The 22083-nt window shown below is 34.1% G+C and overlaps 2 protein-coding genes across 2 annotated transcripts; one reads left to right on the forward strand and one right to left on the reverse strand.

The window, feature by feature from the left end:
- Positions 1-1840: 1840 nt before the first annotated feature.
- Positions 1841-2777, forward strand: LOC106116570 (SRR1-like protein). Its single transcript, XM_013310445.1, has 2 exons — positions 1841-2020; positions 2093-2777. Exons 1-2 carry the CDS (start codon positions 1878-1880, stop codon positions 2775-2777), a joined length of 828 nt encoding a protein of 275 aa, XP_013165899.1. The 5' UTR covers positions 1841-1877.
- Positions 2778-3409: 632 nt separating this feature from the next.
- On the reverse strand, positions 3410-20899 carry Acade (acyl-coenzyme A dehydrogenase). Its single transcript, NM_001312277.1, is given in 9 exon segments — positions 3410-3652; positions 3989-4124; positions 4561-4705; positions 5341-5504; positions 7331-7501; positions 10373-10579; positions 11342-11442; positions 19652-19775; positions 20840-20899. Coding segments are annotated over 9 exon segments (1257 nt in total). The 5' UTR covers positions 20870-20899; the 3' UTR covers positions 3410-3473.
- Positions 20900-22083: the final 1184 nt, after the last annotated feature.

The raw sequence follows: 22083 nt of genomic DNA on the forward strand, positions 1-22083 counted from the left end.
CACTCTATGGATTTAATGCATGCTTAAGTAGCCCTTAGCGTAGGTTTTTATTCAATAAATTGTATAATCTAGGAAGTGTTATGATTCAATTCGTTATTTTCCCCCGAGTCTCATAAAAGTAAGTTATTGTGAACTTTTGTATTGATTTTTTGTATCTCCCAGTTGCCCTACGCTGGGGGATGGTTTTACAAACGAATGTTCCAATATAAATAAAATAAGCTTAGTTTCTGAAATGAAGGTTAAATATCCAGTTCCGTTACAGTAAACACGATAAACCTATTGCCTAATGACGTCGCACTGGCTCTCGAAAACGTTCAATAAAACAAACCCCATCGATATAGATTTATCAGTTGGTGATAAAAAAAATTCTAGATAAAACTAAGCGTATTATTATTGACTTTTACTTTTAAGAAAAAAAACATCAGCAGCTTCTCGTATTTTGTTTAATGCACTATGTATTACTAAGCTTTTATTTAGCTTAATATACATTAAGGAACAGCTTATTTACCATTAAAGTGACTCTTAGTGTGAAATAAGTCATAATTTTAAACTTCATAACTTTGTTTTGCGTCTTTGTGTCTTTCACAAATCGTTAGCTTTCCAAAATATCAAGGCCCTTATTAATATTCAATACGGTGGTTGTACAGACATTATGTTTGTCATATAAGTCATCGTACATAGATCGTAGATATGTTTAATTGTAATATAAACGCCCATATGTCTACAATGATTCAATTGAATACGTCATTTAAAAAACCAACCGACATGATAAGTCTCTAGTAACTTAGCTAGCTAGCTAGTAGCTTGGTTTTTGAAAAAACTAAAAAAAAAATAACAAATAAAGTCTTAAAATTGTCTTTTAAAATTCTATTACTTGCGTTTAGTTCAAAGTTTCAAGTAACCAGTAAATTTAAAACCCACAGCAACTACACTACCTACAGTCCAGACTTTAATTTAATTTGGATGCCAATATATCAATCAGCAAAGTACGCGGTGACACACACTCCAAACAATGGAGCATCTAAAAACGGACACAAGAATGACGACAAATAAATAAACCAAAGTGTGCAAAAATGCATACTTTCTTCAATTAACTTTGTCTTTTGTTATATTTATTGTTTAAAATGTGAAACTAAATTTCATTTGTATAATTCTTACATTTTACAAATAATAAAAACATGGAAAAACAATAACAAGCCTCTTTGTTACAAGGCATGTAAAATTACTATTATTTCATACATTCCTAAATATGTAATTTTCTTACGGCAATAAATTATCACACACCTCTGCAAGATATTACGTCTATTGATGTTATCAAATGCAAAAATGCAAAAATGCAATTAATGCAAAAATATTGCACTCACGAATAGATAACGTAATTTCTTCCCATCTAACTAGTTTTAACTAGTTATAAGTAGAACAGTTACACTAGAGAAGTAAAGATTCCGCCATACCGTAACTGAGTGAATTATGTACATACCGACGTTATTATTCCATCGCAAAATTATTTTATTAATCTGCTTGACCATTCATATTATAAGTAAATTTGCAACAATTATTTTATGTCAATATCTCTTGCGAACTTTACTCTTGATCAGATTTTTACTTCAATATACAGAATTGCTCTTAAAAAGTTTGCAGGCGTCTGTCCCATTAATTTTAATTAAGTATATGAACACATCTATTGACAGAAGAAATGTTATTATTAATCCTACTAAAGTCTTGGAATTTATACTGCCAAATTATTTGAATACTTAGGAAATCAATTATAAAATACTTCTTGTTATGTACGTGTTTTAAAATGATCGCACCACTAAAATGACAAAAGTTGTCATTAGCTGCCAATCTTCACTCAATACAAAATTTTTAATTTCAAAATGTCAAAACAAGAAAAAGATAGCGATGGTTTTCAAATAGTTTCTTCAAAACGTTCAGCTAAGAATAAACAAACCAAAGTTCCGTACAAAGCTTCGCATTTTATAAAAGAAGAAAACGAAATTAACGTTGAAAAATCTTATCAGTAAGTATAAATGTTTACAAATGCAAAAGGTAATCTTAGGTTATGTATTAATGACATTTGGTATTATTCCAGAAGAGTTTTATCCGCTGTTAAAGATTTGGAAGGATCGCAATTTTACAACGACGTTTTAAAAGCAGTGAGTACATTTTTAAACGAAAGAAATATATCTGAAATAGTTTGTTTCGGTCTAGGGCATGTGGGAGAATGCAATATTTCTCGATATCAACTCGCATTTTTGTTATGTTTAAAAGATTCTTTTAAACCCCTTAAAGTGTTAGTTCACGATCCTATATTTTATATTGGTGAATGTGAATTACTCAAACGTTTAGGACTGATAGTTATTGAGGAAAATAATGAAGGAAGTTATGTAATATCTAACACAAATATCACTGTAGTATACCTGCCACATTGTCCTAAACAGTTAACCAACAACTTTCTTTGGAGTAACTGGGATATTCGTTTAGAAAATTGCATTCTCCTTTGCAATAGTTTTACTTCTTTATTAGAAAATCATCCAAGTAGAATGTTATCAGAAATGGTACCTTACATTTACAAATTATCAAAATATCTTGATGAAGTTATTTTAGACAATAGTTTTCAGTACAAAGATATATTTAATGATACTTCAATCCATTACATTAAGAAGGGAGAATTGTCTAAAGTTGATAGTAATTTTTGGAACAAACCGGAAAAACCTAAATATGATGATATGGAAGAATTTATAACAACAGAGATGATTGAAAAATTGAACATTTGAATTGTTTTAAGGGTTGAAATGGCGTCTATTACAAGTAAACCAGCACTTGTGACGTTGAGAAAGATATTATCAGAGATAAGAAAGCAGAGTACTACAAAAGCATTGTCTGAGAATCAAATGGTTCAGTACATTTTGCAACAGTATAGGAAACATCAAACAACAGACCAGCAATACTGTAAAGCTATTGATGAAATGCATTTCAAGGCCAAATCTTACTTTGCATATCTTCATAATTGTAGAAGATATAAAGAGATAAATACTGAGTTTAAAGGAAAAGGTGAAAGGAGTGTTGAAGATACAGCCAGAATGGTTGGATTCAAACTTCCTCATGATCCAAAGTGAATTATATGAAAATCAGTAGTGATTAATATTTGTGAATAAATGGGCTTAGCAAACTTATTTTGTTTCTTATTGGAATAAAACCTGTTCTATATAAGTTCAACATTTTTTTAAACTGTGAAATTTATTTGAAGTCGAGCTGAATCTCTAAAATAAGTTATTTTGACCAAATATTTTTTGATAAAAAAATTGACACACATTCATATTTCATTTAGTATTTTGCAAATAAAAAGTCAAATAAAAAATACATTAATTATGTCAATATATCAATTTATTTACAATAAAAATATACAAAAGTTTATATGTAAAGTAATGGCAACACTGATTTGATTAGAAAATGTTGCCAGATTTTAAAAATTACTGTTTGTATTCCTTCTCGATTAGTTTGGCAATAGTTTGCAGTTGCATATTGCTGGTTCCTTCATAGATGGTGCCTATCTTAGCGTCCCTGAAGAATTTCTCCTGCGGGAAATCTCTTGTAAAGCCAACGCCACCCATAAAGTCGATGCATTTCGATGTTAGAGTTTGTGCAATTTCTGAAATAAATATATTTATAATTAGAAATAGTTGCGAAAAATGAAGAAATTGTAAATTTTGCTTTTTTTCTCCATGAAATAATGTAGAAATTGTTTAAAATCTCACAAAATTTTGTAAAATGTTTTTTTTTCTAAATGGAAATCTAATAATTTTGATAACAATGGTAATAGTTTTGATATTTCCAATAGAAGGTATTAATTGAAGTGGCTATAACAGTTATTTGTGAGGTTTTATTTAAGAACTATGGCCTAATCACCCTTAACTTAGGGTAGGCTCTGAGCCCCTAGGTGGGGATGTATAGTGAGCTGATGATGATGATTTAAGAACTTAGTTACCCGAGGCAAAGTATTTAGCCATAGCGGCCTCCTTGACGAATGGTACACCATTCTCCTTGAGTCTGGCCGCATTATAAGTGAGCAGACGCGCTGCTTCCAGCTCCGTCTGGAGATGTGCTATCTGGTAGCTTATACCCTGTGATACAGTGAAGTAACATTCATTTGAAGTAATCTTACTAATATTATAAATACCAATGTTTACATGTATGTTTGAATTTATCTTTAGCATGGCTGCATCGATGTTGCTGAAATTTGGCATAGATGTAGAACATAGGCTATTAATTATGTTTTTCTTTTAATTCCGTGCGAATGGAGTCATGGGGGACTGGTAGTTGTGATGTACAGCTTTAGTGGCAACTTCCTGTCTTGACAAATTAAGGAATGATCTGCTTTGAGAAATATTGGAACTCTTCAAGAGTATTTTCTCTATCTTCTTTGTCTGATTTTTGCTACCATATTTTTATGGTTATTCAAAAAATGTCACTTAACGCCAAGTTAACACTTTCAATGCTTTACTTCAGATAAAAATGTGTCAGTGAATATCTTAAAACATGTTTTTTCAAGTCTCATACCTGGAATGAGTAGATACTCTTTCCGAACTGCTTTCTGTCCAGCGTGTAAGGGATGGTGGCGTCCATGCAACCCTGGCAGAGTCCTATCATCTGCGCTGCGATGCCGATACGACCTTCGTTTAAGAAGCCCGCTGCGTACTTGTATCTAACAAAAAGGACCAGAAAAATCATAAAATGGGAACCTTAAACCACATGGATTGTTTGTGGGGAAAAAAGATATAATTTTAACCAGATATCCTTCACTATGAATCTCGTAAAAATGATAAATAGCGCTTGCTTTTCTGTTTTTACTCTAAGTGTCCTTGCACTCTGAATTACAGATAGCTCAAAAGGTCTACTGAAGGATTTTCTTTAATTATAAAATGGCGAACGTGCAAGCGGCTCACTGAATTCGCCGAAATGGCGAAGCGACTGCTGCCGATAGACATCCGAAATTGAAGATGCTGTACCTACCTTTAACTGGTTTTATAAGAGATTTTTTAAGAAATTTACCTCCCCTTCTCCATCTAATCCATTTCTATACTCTCGTTATAAGAATACTGTGGGAAGGGAACGGACTTAAATCAAGTCTCCGGAACACACACACTCATAAGACTGTACGCAGAATGACTTCCACTTGCCTGTCTTCTGTGTGGTTGTGGTATTGCATCGAACCGACACATTCATATTCTACCACAGTTATATTTCCAATTATTCCCTTTAATTAAATCATATATCGATGTATATTTGTGATGGCAACACCACTGAGTTATTGTAAGATTGTGTAGTGGCAACACTTACCCGTGTCCGTACTCTCCGAGGATGTTTTCTTCAGGTATGCGTACATTGTCAAAGTGCACCATACATGTCCCGGAGGCGCGGATGCCGAGCTTGTCCTCGGGCTTCGCCACGCTCAGGCCCGGAGTCTCGCGCTCCACTATGAAGCACGTGATCCCTTTGTAGCCCTATTTCAGTGACAAGTATCAGATAAGTGCCATCTTTTGTTGAATAAATGAAATAGAAACCTAAATACTTTTTTAATAATTAAATAAATATATTACTAAATATTATAAATGCGGATGTTTGGATGTTTGTTAGAAGTTATCAGCGGAACGGCTTTAAACTGCAAAACACCTAGGCTACTTAAGTTTTTTTTTAATACCGCGAAGACGGAGTTGCGGTCGACACCTAGTATACTAAAGTACGAAAATAAATGTTACGATTAATTTTGTTATTGTTGCGATATTTTCTCAAAAACAATAGAAACTATCAAATTATATCTTCGTATTGTTTTGAAGGAAGTTTAATGTACCCAATCAAGTCTGATGAACGACCTTAAACTTATGCAAAACTAACTAATTAATTACGCACGATACTTTTAAAAAATAATTTTGGCGTTAAAAAGGTGTCCGATTGCAATAAGTAAAACAAATACGATTTTTTATCGTATTTCTTTAGAATCTTTCTGTAGTAAACATAAAGACGTATTTGAAAAAAAATATTTTTTCAAATTTATCTTCAACTAGCTGTCGCCCGCGACTCCGTTCACGCGGAATTAAAACTTAGTAGCCTATATATTCTTCCAGATTATGTTCTACATTTATGCCAAATTTCAGCAACATCTACGAAGCCGTTCTGGAGATATCAAACAAACATCAATCTATCAATTCAAACATTCAAATTTATAATATTAATAAGACTAGCAGTCGCCCACAACTCCGTCCGATGTTAAGAAAAAATTAGTAGCCTATGTGTCCTTCCAGACTATGTTCTACATCTGTGTTTTTTTTATAATATAAGAGAAGGGGTCAAACGAGCGGCGGGAACACCGAGGTGAACATCGACACCCATGGACATCTGCAACACCAGAGGAACCGCAGATGCGTTGCCGGCCTTTAAGGAAATAGTATGCTCGCTTCTTGAAGGTCCCTAATTTTCAGCGACATCTATGTAGCCGTTCTGGGGATACTCTCTAACAAACATCTATCCAAACATTCCCATTTATAATATTAGTAAGATAAACTACAAGTATTTTCTACGAGATTTTTTTTAATTTAATAAATTGTGTAAAAGTGCTCATAGGCATAGTCATAAGAACTGATACATTTTAAAACGTAATTTATATGTAAATTATAGTCACAAAAACTTGCGTCATACATACAAATATGATAAGGGAGAATAGGTCAATATTATTGGAACATAAACATTTCACAATAAATCATTGAATTATATATCACTAGCTGTCGCCCGCGACTCCGTCCGCGCGGGATTAAAAATAGATGTCCGATTCTCAGAACTACTCAATATGCTCACAAAATTTCATGAGAATCTGTCAAGCCGTTTCATAGGAGTATGGAAACGAAAATTGTGACACGAGAATTTTATATATATATATATTAATATTTTAAAATATTTTTTAAAAAGCATCAGTAACTCAAGGTTTAACCACTTGCAATCTTCAGGTTCTATGTTCGAATCCCGGTACATACCAATATATTTTTCGATTAACATATGTACATTTATCCGACGTTCTTACAGTGTAGGAAAACATCGTGATGCTGTACATATCTGAGAAGAAATTAAAAAATATGTTTGAAGTCAACCCGCACTTGGCCTGCGTGGTTGACTATGGCTTAATCACCCTTAACTTAGGGTAGGCTCCGAGTCCCTCGGTGGGGACGTATAGTGAGCTGATGATGATTGTACTATAAACTAGTATTAACGTAATAATTTGCATACTTATGTTGCAAATGACATGGGTAGGAAATATATTTCCTCGACTGTTACTAACCTTGCTAGGGTCAGCGTTGGCCATGACAAGGAAGACTCCGGCCACATCAGAGTTGGAGATCCACATCTTGGAGCCGTTGATGATGTAATGGTTGCCATCCTTCTTCGCGACAGTCTTCAATGCGAACGCATCAGAACCAGACGTGGGTTCTGTTAAACAGAAACTACCAGCCTGTAAAAAAAACGCACCATATAAGTCTCGTGATGAACTTATATCTACTAGCTGTCGCCTGCGACTCCGTCCGCGCGGAGTTAAAAAAAAACTTAATGAGTAGCTTATGTGTTCTTCCAGACTATGTTCTCCATCTCTGCAAAATTTCATCAAAATCCGTTTAGTCGTACCGAAGATACATTTAAACAAACATCCATCAAGTCAATTTTGTTAAAAGACAAAATTTTCTAAAAACTATAAAAAAACGCTTTATTAGTCATGTCTTATTTTATAGACAAATAATGTTTTAAATTTATAATAAATGAGTTTAATAATTCAATTGAAATACGCAGCTATATTTTTTTTATTGATGGAAGTTAAATAAATCTAATCGTAGTTTTATCCAGCGTATGATAAAAAATTAAAAGATATTTTATAACTATTTATCGAGTAGATAAAATTTTGATAAATGTACGCACTTTAAAATACAATTTTTATATCTTACTAATATTATAAATGCGAATGTTTAGATCAGTGATTCCCAAAGTGGGTTATATCGACCCCTAGGGGTCTATGACAACCTGCAAGGGGTCTACGTCAGCGACAAAAAATTTGGGGGTCCATAAAATGAAAATGTGGGTCCACGATAGTGGATCTCAACACATACAATGATAGTACCTATTTACTTACATGATACTATCTTATAGTATCAAAACATATAAATTATTTATAAAAGTACCTATGAAGTAAAAAAATTATATATGTTTAGAAATTTACAGGACATCAAGATCAGGTAAGTAGGGGACCCAACACGGGAAAACATTGCAAGGGGTTTACAACACAAAAAAGTTTGGGAAACTCTGGAAATTTTGCATAGACGTAGTACACAGTCACGAAGAACACATAGGCTACTAATTAAGTTTTTTTATATTCCGCGCGGATGGAGTCGCAGTCGAGAAAAAGTTTGAGAATAAATTTATTACAAAGTTAGAAAAGTAAATAAAATTCAATGTTCGTGAGCTACGTAAAATTAGTATGAAAATAGAATTTATTTCATTTAATGCATTATTAAAATTCAAAAGCAAATTAAAAAAATTCTAAAAAACAACATATATTTAATTTCCTGGTAAATTGTTTTAAACAATTTCTCTATCGATTTATTTATTTTTATCGTTTCCCTTAATCAAGCGATTCAAATGCAGATACGGATGCATTTGCCAAGAATTTGCGACTTCGTATCAGTTTTTTAATACTGATTCATTAGTAACTGAATTTATTTTCGTCTTGTGCACTATTTGTGAACTAAATTATATTTACATTGTTTAGTTTTATATAATAGTCTATTTTAAAGTTCAAGTTGTAAAAATTTACATATTTTTGAATGTATAGTTAACTAGCAGTCGCCTGTGATTTCGTTCGCGCGGAATTAAAAAAAATAGTAGTCTACGTTTAATTCCTGACTAAGCCGTTCTGAAGATACCTTGAAACAAACGTCCATCCATCCATCCTTACATTCGTATTTATATTATAAGTAAGATGAATTTAATTTATAGGTTGCTAGCTGTCGCCTGCGACTACGTCTGCACGGTATTTAAAAAAAACATAATTATTAACCTGCGTGTACATCCAGTTTATGTTCTACATCTATGACAATTTTCAGCGAGATCCATTCAGCTGTTCTGGAGATACGTAGAAACATCCATCCATACAAACATCCAAACATTCGTATTTATAATATTATTAAGATGAATTTATTTTATAGATATACGTAAGTGTGTGAATACAAAAGAAACATAAGACATTCTTATCATTTCGAGTACAAAAGAAACCTGTTTTGAGGTCCTTAAACTCTTGTCCTAAACCCGACCTGAACATTAAGTGGATTTCGTATCTTGTAAGCACTTTTATAAATTACGGTCAACTTGTCGTATTTTATCGTATTTATTTATGGATGAAAACATAAATAAAAATATTTTTTAAAATGGTCCTATAATTAATAACAAGCGCTCACCCGCGACTCAATCCGCACGGAAATAAAAAAAAACTTAATAAGTAGCCTATGTGCTCTTCCAGACTATGTTCTACATCTATGCCAAATTTCATTAAGATCTGTTGAGCCTTACGGAGATACCTTGAAACATCCATCCATCCATCTTTACATTCGCATTTATAATATTAGTAAGATACGATAAATCATCGAAGTCGCTTAATGTAAAATATAGAACGGAAATAAAATTTCCAATTATATTATAATATTTTATAACATGTTTAAATTAATAGAATTTTAAAATTATATAAACAGTAAAACGTTAAATATCATACATGCCAGGGAGGTATTAGTCCTCTTTCCTTTCCTACCCTTTTTCTCTAATAAGGAAAGGATGGAAAGTGGAAGTGGACATTTCTGATGAGAGGATGCATGGAAAGGGAAAATGTTTTCTTTCTGTGCATCCTCTCCTCCGTCGATTAAAGGTAGGCAACGTATATGCAATTGCGTATGTCTATGGGCAACGGTCACTTCGCTATTTCAGCGATTTTAAGTGGCCGCTCGCTCGTTTGCCACCTTATGATATAAAAAATGGTATTCAATGTTCGTTATTTTATGAAAATAGTTAAATAAACCGTGGGTTTCTGAGACCAAATTATCTGTTTAAAACATATTACTATGTCTGTTTTGTCAAAGATGACAGCGATGTCGATATTTTATATTGAAATTTTAGCCTCAGAAAACCACGATTAGTGAAGTTATGTATTCTTATACGAGTATGTATAGCTACTTTTATACAGTAATTTGATAGCAAATATTAAACCATAAATAATTTGGAATTAACATGTTAAAGTAAATTTTGTCTATGGCAAAAATTAAGTTATGTTTGGGACATTAATACTTACGTATTCAGTACAGAGTTTCGTCAGATACTTCTTCTTCTGTTCTTCAGTACCCAGCTTCATGAAGAGAGAGTTGACAAGAGTATTGTGAATGTCAACGTATGCTGCAACAGCGGGGTCAACCCGCGATAGTTCTTCTACCACTAACATCATGGTGAGGAACCCACAGCCTGATCCACTGTACTCTTCAGGCGTTTCAATACCCATTAGCTAATGGATAGATTTAGATTAGTGATATCCAGTAGGAGTTAGGACTAGGTGCTAATGCTTTTTGTGCTTATAGTTTAAGACAGGGGTGTCGAACCAATGGCACGCGAGGCAATTGATGGCATGGCACGTCAGTAATAAGAAAATACATTAAGATGTACGAAAAAAGAGTAATAAATGAAACGCTACGGAAAGTACTCAATCTTAAAGTCAAAATTATTTATCATTAGAAAAATGATTAATACGTAAAGTTTCGATACCCCTGGTTTACAAAAATAACTAAATTAAGGATTAGAACCCATTAGAGCCTGTCGTCCCAACCCACTTTTGTTAGGCAATCTCTTGAGATTTTAATAATTAGTGATGAAGTTCTCTTGGTAAGGATATAGCAAGGAGTATTATTAACATTACAATGTCATTGGCACAATTGTCACAGTAAAAAAATGGCATTAATACGTAAAGGTTTGACACCCCTGGTTGACAAAAATTATAAAATGTACCCAATAAAATCATGATTAGTGGTCAAACTATCTTGGTATTGACATAATAAGGTAAAATAAAATGAAAAAGTCTTTATTGTTATTCCCCAAAAAAATTAAAAGGTGAATAATTAACATTACAAAGTAATTTTAAATGAAAATAATTATCACATTTATAAACATCGTCTTATCACGAATAGAAAATAGCAAACGATTTACGTATAATGTTTATAATATTTAATGTCAAGTTATATAAATATTAAACATGTTTATTAAAAACACATACCCCGTTATCGAATAATAACTGTCTAATACTGTCATCGATTTTATGTTCCGCTTCCATTTTCTTAACTAATGGTCCTATTTGTTCTGTTGCTAGTTTTCTTACTGGAAGAAAAACAAAAAGGTAAATATTAAACGTAAATTTTTATAAGAAAAAATATAACAAGAAGTCAAGGTCAAGGTGTGTAGAAAAAATTATGCTACGACAAAGAATAAATCTTTTGACACAGCAAAAACTTTTTAGTTACAAAATATCATAATGCATTGTTAAAATTTAGTTTCGCTAGAAATTTCCCATTGTGTCCACAGAATCATTAAAAAATTCCCAATAGATCCAATATTGGGAAAAATCCAATTGGTCAGATTGACCATACGTAAAATCGGGAAACAACAAGAATCGTCTAGCGAAATTTGTTCTATCTGAAGTGTGCTATTCATTTGTGGATTCATCATCATGATCATCATCAGCTCACTATACGTCCCGACCGAGGGGCTCGGTGCCTACCCTAAATTAAGGGTGATTAGGCCAGTCATAGTCAAGTGCTTGACCGCTGAGCCACCGACGACCTGTGAGTTATCGACCATTTGTGGATTATCTAATTATTATCCAGTTCTTTCACCTCCTGTATGCTGTTTTTTATATTAAATATCAATTTATGCTACGAATGTGTGTATCATTAGAAATGACACTGAATAAACCGCCCTAACTTAATAATGTTCTTATCTCTGAATGATATGACTGTCAGTGTACAATAAAACTACTTAGGGATTCACGAAAACACTCACACTAGCACAAATCACTTTATTTAACACTTTGACAGGCCAACTACAACGACAAAAAAATCATAACAGGTAAGTAATTATGCATTAATTTCTATAGCGCGTTTTAATTTCCGAGCAGCGCCATCTATTGGTGGTTTGCGGAAACAATTGTGGAATTCAGTCAAAATCATTATTACGAACTAAACATTCCGCCCACCAAGGACTTGTCCTTTTAAAACAAACAACAAAATAAACTCTTACAAATGATAAACAACAAAAAAAAAAATCCGCCCACCGTGACAATGTAAATCATTTGTCAAGAACACAAACTTTACTTAATGGTCTCTTTATTAATCCATTTTTACACCGTATAGTTACTACCCGAGTTACATTGTCCGGTCCAACATGCTTATCTACAATTATACCTAAAAGCCATTTAGTTGGTGGTAAGCTATCGTCTCTAATAATGCAAATATCATTAACACTGGGTTCTGGTAATTTAGAATTCCATTTATATCTTTGATTTAAACAAACCAAATATTCTTTAGACCATCTTATCCAAAAATCACCAACCATTTTCTGAACTAACTTCCATTTATCAATACCAGTAATATTACAATCTGTATAATTATCATGAGAAACATTAAACATAGGTTCTCCGATTAAAAAATGACCTGGCGTCAGGGGGAGAGGGTCATTTGCGTCATTACTCAAAACCGATATGGGACGCGAATTTAAACACGCTTCAACCTGCGATAAAACTGTAGACAACTCTTCATAAGTCAGCGTAGTATCCCCAATTACCTTTCGTAAATGTCCCTTAGCACATCGTACCCCGGCTTCCCATAATCCACCGAAATTTGGCGATTGCGGAGGAATGAAATGCCATGTCGTAGACTCCAACGTCAAAGCTTCAGCGATCTCTTGGGGCAGATTTGACTTGGCGCTATCAAACATCTCACGTAATTGTTTATCAGCTCCAACAAAATTCGTGCCATTGTCACTGTAAAGGTCTTGACAATGACCTCGCCTCGAAGTAAACCGTCTAAAAGCTGCAATAAAACCCTTAGTTGACAAATCAGTAACTGCCTCAATGTGAACTGCACGCGTAACCATACATACGAACAAGCTGATGTATCCCTTGTAAGATTTCGCTCCACGGCCTGGTGAAAATTTGATATTAATAGGACCCGCGTAGTCGACTCCAGTCGCTTTAAATGGTTTACAAGGTTTCAGTCTCGCGTCAGGAAGTTGTCCCATTAACTGAACTCTAGCAGCTTTGGAGTATCTCATACAAGTGATACATTTGCGATAGCATCGCTTGACTTGATCTCTAGCTCGTATTATCCAATACTTGGAACGAAGAAAGTTCAACATAATCTGCGGACCACCATGCAGAGTCTTGTCATGCGCGTCCGCGACCAAAAGCTGAGTAAGGTGACTGTTAGCTGGTAATATAATTGGATGTCTAGTGTCATAACTCACATTAGCTTGATCGATTCGTCCTCCCACTCTAAGCAACCCGTTTTGATCCAAAACTGGGCAAAGAGTATGAAGTACACTTTTCTTCAAGACTTCTTTCCCTTCTAGTATCAACTTTATCTCTTCTTCAAATTCAACTCCTTGAACTTGTTTGATACACATCTCTAATGTCTGATTCATTTCCTTAACTGTCACGTGTCGTTTAACCCATACAGGTAATTGCTGTCTTTCTTCCCTTTTCATCAACATTCTTCTACAAAATGACATTACTTTTAACATCTTTGTTAAGCTTGAAAATTTCGTCCATTCATAATGTTCTTCTTTTATCTGTGTTACCTTCATAGAAACTATTCTTTCTTCTTCATGTGTTTCATCTATTTTACATTTTGACTCTTCTAATTTAGATTGCTTCAGCCAAACAGGTCCGTGCCACCATAAATATTCGGAATGCATTTCTGAGGGCTGCAAACCTCTTGACGCACAATCTGCAGGATTTGTGTCAGTCGAAACATGTTGCCATTGTCCGTAGTCCATAATCGAGAGAATGTCTGATACACGATTGCTGACAAATGTGGTCCATTTGCTAGCTCCACCTTTCAACCATGCCAATACGATTGTGGAGTCAGTCCACCCATAAAGATTTTCTTTCGGTATGTTCATGACCTGAGATATCTCAAATAGCAATTTTGCTGCAAGAGTTGCACCGCATAGTTCTAATCTGGGAATTGACACTACCTTATCTATTGGGGCAACCTTTGTTTTAGCCGATATCAAGTTGACGTGTATTGATCCGTCAGGTTCTATAACCCTAATATAGACGGCTGCAGCGTACGCAGCTTGAGACGCGTCAGAAAATGCGTGTAACTCAAGAGAGCTACTGCTAGTACTCTTAATCCATCGAGGAATCTCAATTTTCTTGATTTCAACCAGATCATTTCTGAATGTAATCCACTTCTCTTGCAACTCACCGGTGATATGATCGTCCCAGTCTAAATGTTCTTGCCATATTTTCTGGATAATAATCTTTGCTAAAACTACAACTGGCGCAATCCAGCCCATTGGATCATATAATCGAGCAATGTCGGACAGAACCTGCCTCTTCGTAATTGGTAATTTTACTTCAGGTAAGGCCACCGTGTATTCAAAATTATCTGTAGCTCGATCCCACTGTATTCCTAGAATCTTCATCATATTATCAGCTTTGATTGGCACTGACTGTTCCTTATTGTTTTTGTTGTCTCCAATATATTGTAATAACTCGGTGCTGTTGCTACTCCATTTCTGAAGTTGAAATCCTCCAGACATCATTAGATTATTCATTTCATCATAAATATTTTTAGCTTCTTCTTCTGTATTGCATCCGGTCATTAAATCATCAATGTAATAGTCTCTTTTAGTAATTTCAGATGCCTTTGGAAAATTATGTGTTTCCTCGTCAGCCAGCCTTTGTAACGTCTTTACTGCCAGATACGGTGCGCATGCCGTTCCAAAAGTTAATGTCAGCAACTTATAGTGCTGAATAGGCAAGTCTGGATTAGGTCTCCAAAGAATCCTTTGAAAATCCGCATCTTCGGCATGTACAAGCACCTGCCTATACATTTTTACAAGGTCAGCGACAATACAAATTCGATGCGTGCGAAACCTCATCAATAAATGCCTTAAATCTTGTTGAAGCTTAGGTCCAACCAGCAGATCATCATTAAGAGAAACGTCATTGATGCCTTTACTTGATGCATTAAAGACCACGCGAACCTTTGTTGTGTCCTTGTCGTCTCTAACTACAGCATGGTGAGGTAGATAAACCGCTTTAGGATTATCTATGTCTGCTCCATCAACAAGAGTCATATGCTTGAGAGTCACATACTCATCTAACACCTTTCGATATTCTTCATATAATTTAGGATCTTTTGTTAACCTCCTTTCTAAAGCTATAAGTTTTTTCGTTGCTATATCCTTCGACTGTCCATATTGACATACAGGATCCTCATTCTTAAATGGTAGTTTGACAACGAACCTTCCTTCTTTATTTCTAACAGTTGTAGATTGATAGATGTCTTCACATAATTGCTCCTCCTTAGTCAGTCTCTTCTGAATCTGATCAGGTTCAGCCTCTAATTCCCAAAAACGTTTGAGACATTCGTCGTCCGGAGTGAAACGTAAATGTAAACTTGTAACATTGTCATTAGCTGAAGATGAATCCGACAATTTACCATATAAAATCCACCCAAAGACCGTATTTTGCGCTAAGAGTTTTCCTTGAGGTTGTTTCATCATGCCGTCTAATAAAACTTCATAGTAAACTTCAGCTCCTAATAAAACATCAATTTTACCTGGTGAAGCAAAATTTGGATCAGCTAGATTCAATTTCTGGAGTTCCAGCCAGTCAGGTGTTTCCAGCTTACAACCTGGAAGCAGCGAGGTAAGTGAACCTAGAACATAAGCATTTACATGATAGGTAATTTCGGGGTTATGACGCGACTTAAGACCTAAAGTTACCATATATTTTACACGCGTTTGACCACCTCCCAAACCTGATACCATGCCATTCACAGAAAAACGTTTGAGACCAAGTAATTGAGCCGTTGCTTCCGTAACAAAAGAAGCTTGAGAACCTTGATCTAGCAACGCACGAATAGGATATGTCTTCCCGTTTCTTGAACGAGCCTTAATTATAGCAGTCGCCAGCAGCACTTGATAGCTTATGTCTTGCTTTGAGAAATTCGCCACTATATTTAGTGGGTTAGCTATGGATGACCCAGATTGCTTCGTTCCGTCAAATTTGTTTTGATTTTTCTCTCCTTGATTATTAATTGTCTGTTCCATGAACTCTTCCTTATCAAAGTGCAACATAGTGTGATGTCTTCTGCCGCATTTCTTGCAACACGTTGGTAATCGGCATTTCATAACAACATGCGTCGGTTGCAAACAATTAAAGCATAGCCCTTTTGATTGTATAAAATCTCTCCTTTCCTGCACAGATTTCTTCTCAAACTGTTTACACAAATTCAAGTAGTGACACTCGCCACACAGAGCACATATTAAATCGTTCTTCTTGTTATCCTGTTGCTGCACCGATGAATGGAATGATCTAGCCTTAGTTACTGGTTTCTTCACTTGAGTCAACGACTTAGTTTGCTTACTAGAGTCTATCATCTCCATGCTTCGGAATCTAGCTTCTAGAAATTCAACCAGTTGCGACCACGAAGGCATATCTTCCGCCATAAGACTTATCTGCTGTTCCCATTGTTTATGAGATTCCACATCCAGTTTGGAAACCACAAGATGAACTATTATAACATCCCATGTTTCAGTTCTTATTCCGATATTGTTCAAAGCTTTCAAACAAGAAGACGTTGTATCTAGTAATTGTTTGATACCATGCGAGGAATCTGTATTGATTTGTTTTTGTGAGAAAAGTATCTTAAGAATTGCGTTTGAATTATACCGTTTGTTGTTGTAACGTTTAGTCAGTTGTTTCCAAGCCTCATCATAATTTTGGTCTGTGGTAGCGAAATTACGCAGCATGCTCTCTGGTTCTCCTTGTACACTGCTTTTCAGGTAGTGCAACTTTTGAACAGCTGATAGTTTCTCATTGTTATGTATTAGCGACACGAACATATCGTAGAATGTCTGCCACTCCTCGTATTTACCACTGAACGTTGGTAATTGTATTCTTGGAAGCTTAACTTCATTACACGGCGGGGTATTCGATTCAGGTTTGTGCTTTTCAGTGAACTTGCTCTGTACCTCTTTGAGATCCGACATGTGGGCGATGTACGTCTCTTCAAACTCATCATATTTATCATTAGTAAAGTAAGGTAAAACTTGCTCTTGTTCAGGTCTGATTATCTGAATAAGTTCTCTGTGATTACTGTTGAATTCTGCACGCAATTTTTCTAACGTATCAATCCTTGTGTCCACATAACCTTTAGTTATTCTAATTTTTGGAGTCTTTTTATAATTTGTTTGAGCTTTCTCTAACCTTCCCAGTAGATCAGTTTGATTCTTAAGTAATTTCTCAGCCATTTTTCAAAAATTGAAGATTGTTAAAAAATATTCCAAGTCCATAGAATAAAATCGCAAAAAATTACAAGTTGAAGATTATCCAAAAAAATTCTAAGTCCAAACCGCTGCTGATTTTTCTAAGTCCGTAGAATAAAATCTCAAAAAATTACAAGTTGAAGATGACCCAAAATGTTTCTAAGTCCAAAACCACTGCTAATTTTTCTAAGTCCGTAGAATAAAATCTTGAAAATTTACAAGTGTTTTACAATGCAGAGTCCAAAGTCCATCCGGGGTTTCGGCACCATGTACAATAAAACTACTTAGGGATTCACGAAAACACTCACACTAGCACAAATCACTTTATTTAACACTTTGACAGGCCAACTACAACGACAAAAAAATCATAACAGGTAAGTAATTATGCATTAATAGTTCTATAGCGCGTTTTAATTTCCGAGCAGCGCCATCTATTGGTGGTTTGCGGAAACAATTGTGGAATTCAGTCAAAATCATTATTACGAACTAAACAGTCAGAGTAATCATAAGCTTATAATACGGAATACTTTATCATTTGTTGCTATATGCTCGAACAAAATTTGACGAGTTAATACTCAACGAAATATTAACATTGGGTTTTTATTGCCGCATTGTACAAAGAGATATTATACTTTTTTATAATATTTAGGCGTTAAAACAGTGGAACCCCACGGCTAAACTATTAATACAATTTTATTATCATAGTAATGAAATTAAAATAAAGCAACGTGTTGTTATTTTTTTTTATATCAGGTGGCAAACGAGCGAACGGCCACCTGAAATCGCTGAAATAGCGAAGTGACCGTTGCCCATAGACATACGCAATTGCATATGCGTTGCCTACCTTTAATCGACGGAGAAGAGGATGCACAGAAAGAAAACATTTTCCCCTTCCATGCATCCTCTCATCCGGAAAGTCCACTTCCACGTCCCATCCTTTCCTTATGAGAAATAGGGTGGAAAGGGAAAGAGGACTAAATTAGGCCTCCGAGACGCGCACTCATCAGACGAAACGCGGAATTGCTTCCACTTGACGCCTATCTTCTGTGTGGTCGTGGTATTTCACCGGGCAGGCCGGGGCACTTCAATGATGATAACAAGATGTTAAAGCGGGCTCTACCACTGTTAAAATACTGTTACTTAATATAATTATTCAAAGAAATGTATGAATGATAAGAGGATATCAAAATAATAATAATAAAAACAAGCTACGTATGATTATTTTATCATTAAATATATAATGATTGTTATGAAATGCTTGTTATCAGCATTTTCAATGTACTTAGTGTACATTCAAAAGTACATATGTATGAGTACACGCCTATTACTTTCCTTTAAAATTAAACATTTATTTCGAAGGAATAAAATATAAACTAATGAAGAAGGAAAAGTATACTCAAGTCTTTTAATCTTTCTAGAGACTATCACTAAACAAATAAAATAAAAACATATTAGTTATATTCAGTAACGGTTTCTAAAGTTATGTGGAGACTGCGTAATTCGCAGACCTGGGCCCTTTTTGTTCAGCGCCCTGGGCAGTTGAGCCCTAACCTAACGCCGGCCCTGGATCATTATTTAGAGTAGAATGACAAATACATCGTTAATTAATTTCGGCTGTTTATCTTTGTCGATTTAATGCAACAGAGACAATATTTTTTAGTAAAATTAAATGATGATGTATCGGTGAGTAATTGAAGCCTGAAAAATAATTCAATTGTCGGTTGCTAATCTTATCGTATTGCCATGACCTTTACTTAACAATGATATTTATTTTTTTATCTAGGTAATGAAAGATAATCATATTAAAACAGAACATCCTGCCAATATTCATCCACGATATTTTGCAGGCATAAATGTAGATGTTATCGTCAGTTTCCTTACATGTAATTGTGTAAAAGTGTGAGGGAACTTGAGTAGGGCCAAGACTATAAATTATCTTTTATCAAACGTTAAATTTTTACTATCTATGGCATTAACATTACGAACATACAAACCTAAAAACGAGCAAATAAAAGATAAAAAGCTTTACTTGTCTCTTTCATGGCCAGCTCATCATCTGTGAGCATGGTGAGAGGCCGTGGGGGCGCTGGGGTGCTGTAGTTCTTCTGTGGCATCATGGCGACAGCGGCCGGTGCCCGCCATTGTTCCAAGACCTAAAATGCGGAAAAAATGACCATAAAAATGATAAAAAAAGTCATAATGCCAGTATTAAAAAAAAAGATTGACATAAAATTGGTAAGGTTTAGTAATTTGGTAAAATAAAATAAATCATAACCTAATATTTATGGATTTTAATATGTAAATTAAAATTTGACCTAAGCTTCATACCACATTTTCAATAACTACAGAAGTTATTAAACATTATTTGTGATAGTCATAATGAAGTTAAACCAAAATATATTTACAAGAAAAGGAGTGGAATAAATTGCCGGTTGTATCTCCGTCCATAAAACATTAGGGTCTTCAAGATCCTTCAAAGCACATGGCCACTGTTTAGTGGGATAGAGACCAAGCGTTACTTATTCATTTTAAAACAGATGCTAGACTTAACTTTAAGTATATTCTACGACCATTATACGAACAATATTTAGCGTACCTATATTTTCAACCTCAATTACCGTTCAATTAGAATTCCATTCAGGATCTCCACATTTAGTACGCAGGACAAAACAACACAAGGTTTACACATATAGGTATATGTTTATATTTCAAACCAAATACGTTTCTGTTTAATCTAGAATGTAATACAAACAGTAGATTCAAGGCTTCAGCGTTGAATCCACGTCAACAATTATAACCCGTTTAAAAACATGTTTAAATAACTGATAACAGAAAATTAGAAACAAACTTTAAATTTCTATTATAGTGTCTTCTTTGATTATCTTATTATTTCATACTTAAATCATATTTCTAATTAAAATCATCAGCGAAGTCCACCGGTCCACTACAAAAACATGTTTTATTCATGGTCATTTGCCGGTTGAGCCCAAGAATTTTTTTATGCAAGATATTTCTTTTTAATTTTATGATGTTCCAAAAGTTTATGGCAACATGATAACGAATATTATAATGGACCTATATATCGATCAGTTGACAATTACAATAAGATAAAAACTAGAACGTAACCTAAAATAGTTGTATATAAACTACACATGTGTTTTTTATTTATTTATAATCACAAAAAATGTACAAAAAAAAACTTGTAACAAGAACGCACCTTGTTGCCAATTCGTCGCAGAGGGAACATATTTGATTACTTTTTTTTTGCAATGGCGCGCAAACCGGGCACAAGCTTCGCGTCTGCGCGATGCGGACCCGATTTTAAACTGACATTACGTCAGTTAATCGAAGTAGAAGGTCTGGTTTTAATGGTATCTCGCTCGCACTTGCGATAACGTGTTTTGTGAATAAAATGAATAATATTAATTACAAAGTGATTAGAACTCACGTATGAACTATCTTGTGGGATCATAAGGAGTAATTAAAACTATTTAATGTTACGTCAGCCAGCGTTAACGATATATCACTGTCATAAAACCACGTATTTTCTAAAGGTACTGAAAAATGGAAACCCAAAATAATATTACACGTACATCTTAATACTAATTATATATTAACTACTATTTATATATTTAGATAACGTAACATATTTACGTTACCAGCTTGTTCTAACATTTCTAATTATTCTTTTTGTCATTTTTTAAATCTAGTCAGCGCGTAATATGTTTAATTTTAAGTTAAATATGACACGAGAAACAGCCTGCCGTAATAGTGGCGGGGTACCTACTTAAATAGGTGCAATTGCGGTCAAGTATCACATTTCAAAGCACGCAATGTTGCAAGTTCGATAAAGACCAATTCATGATGGTATAGAATGTACCTCAAAAAACTTATTTAACGTTGAAATACTAGCTAAAATAATAAAGATCATTCATTCAATTCAGTCAAATCATTTATGTTGTAGAACACAATAGTATTTATTATATAAATATACAAACATCTTGGTTCTAATAGCTATGAATGCTCATACCTATAAACGTGTTATAATGTAGACCAAAGAGTATATAAAATGTAGACGAGATTCGAAATCAATAACGGTTTAGTTAAAGTTATAGTTTGGTTTAGTTTTAGTATAATATATAGTTTATTTAATATAGTATTAATTAATTCATTTGTTTTATAAGTAGTGGTTAGTTATTAAGTAAGATTATGTTTTAATTATTAAACGTCTAGTATTAGTTAAGAACGTAATAGAAGACTATTAAATAAAAATATAATTATTTGTTTTATTTTAATTATTTTCAATTGATTTAAAATGCTGGACACAACAAAGTGTAATATTCAACTTTTATTTGGGTCCAATAACGGGTTGAAAACAATTTGATTTTAAATTCTATCTTTAACTTATAACAATATTAATAAACTCCTGTCACAAGCATTATGAGGCATTTTAGCACTTTA

Source organism: Papilio xuthus, unplaced genomic scaffold (assembly GCF_000836235.2).
Source record: "Papilio xuthus unplaced genomic scaffold, Pxut_1.1 DF827714.1, whole genome shotgun sequence".
Taxonomy (NCBI): Eukaryota; Metazoa; Arthropoda; class Insecta; order Lepidoptera; family Papilionidae; genus Papilio; species Papilio xuthus.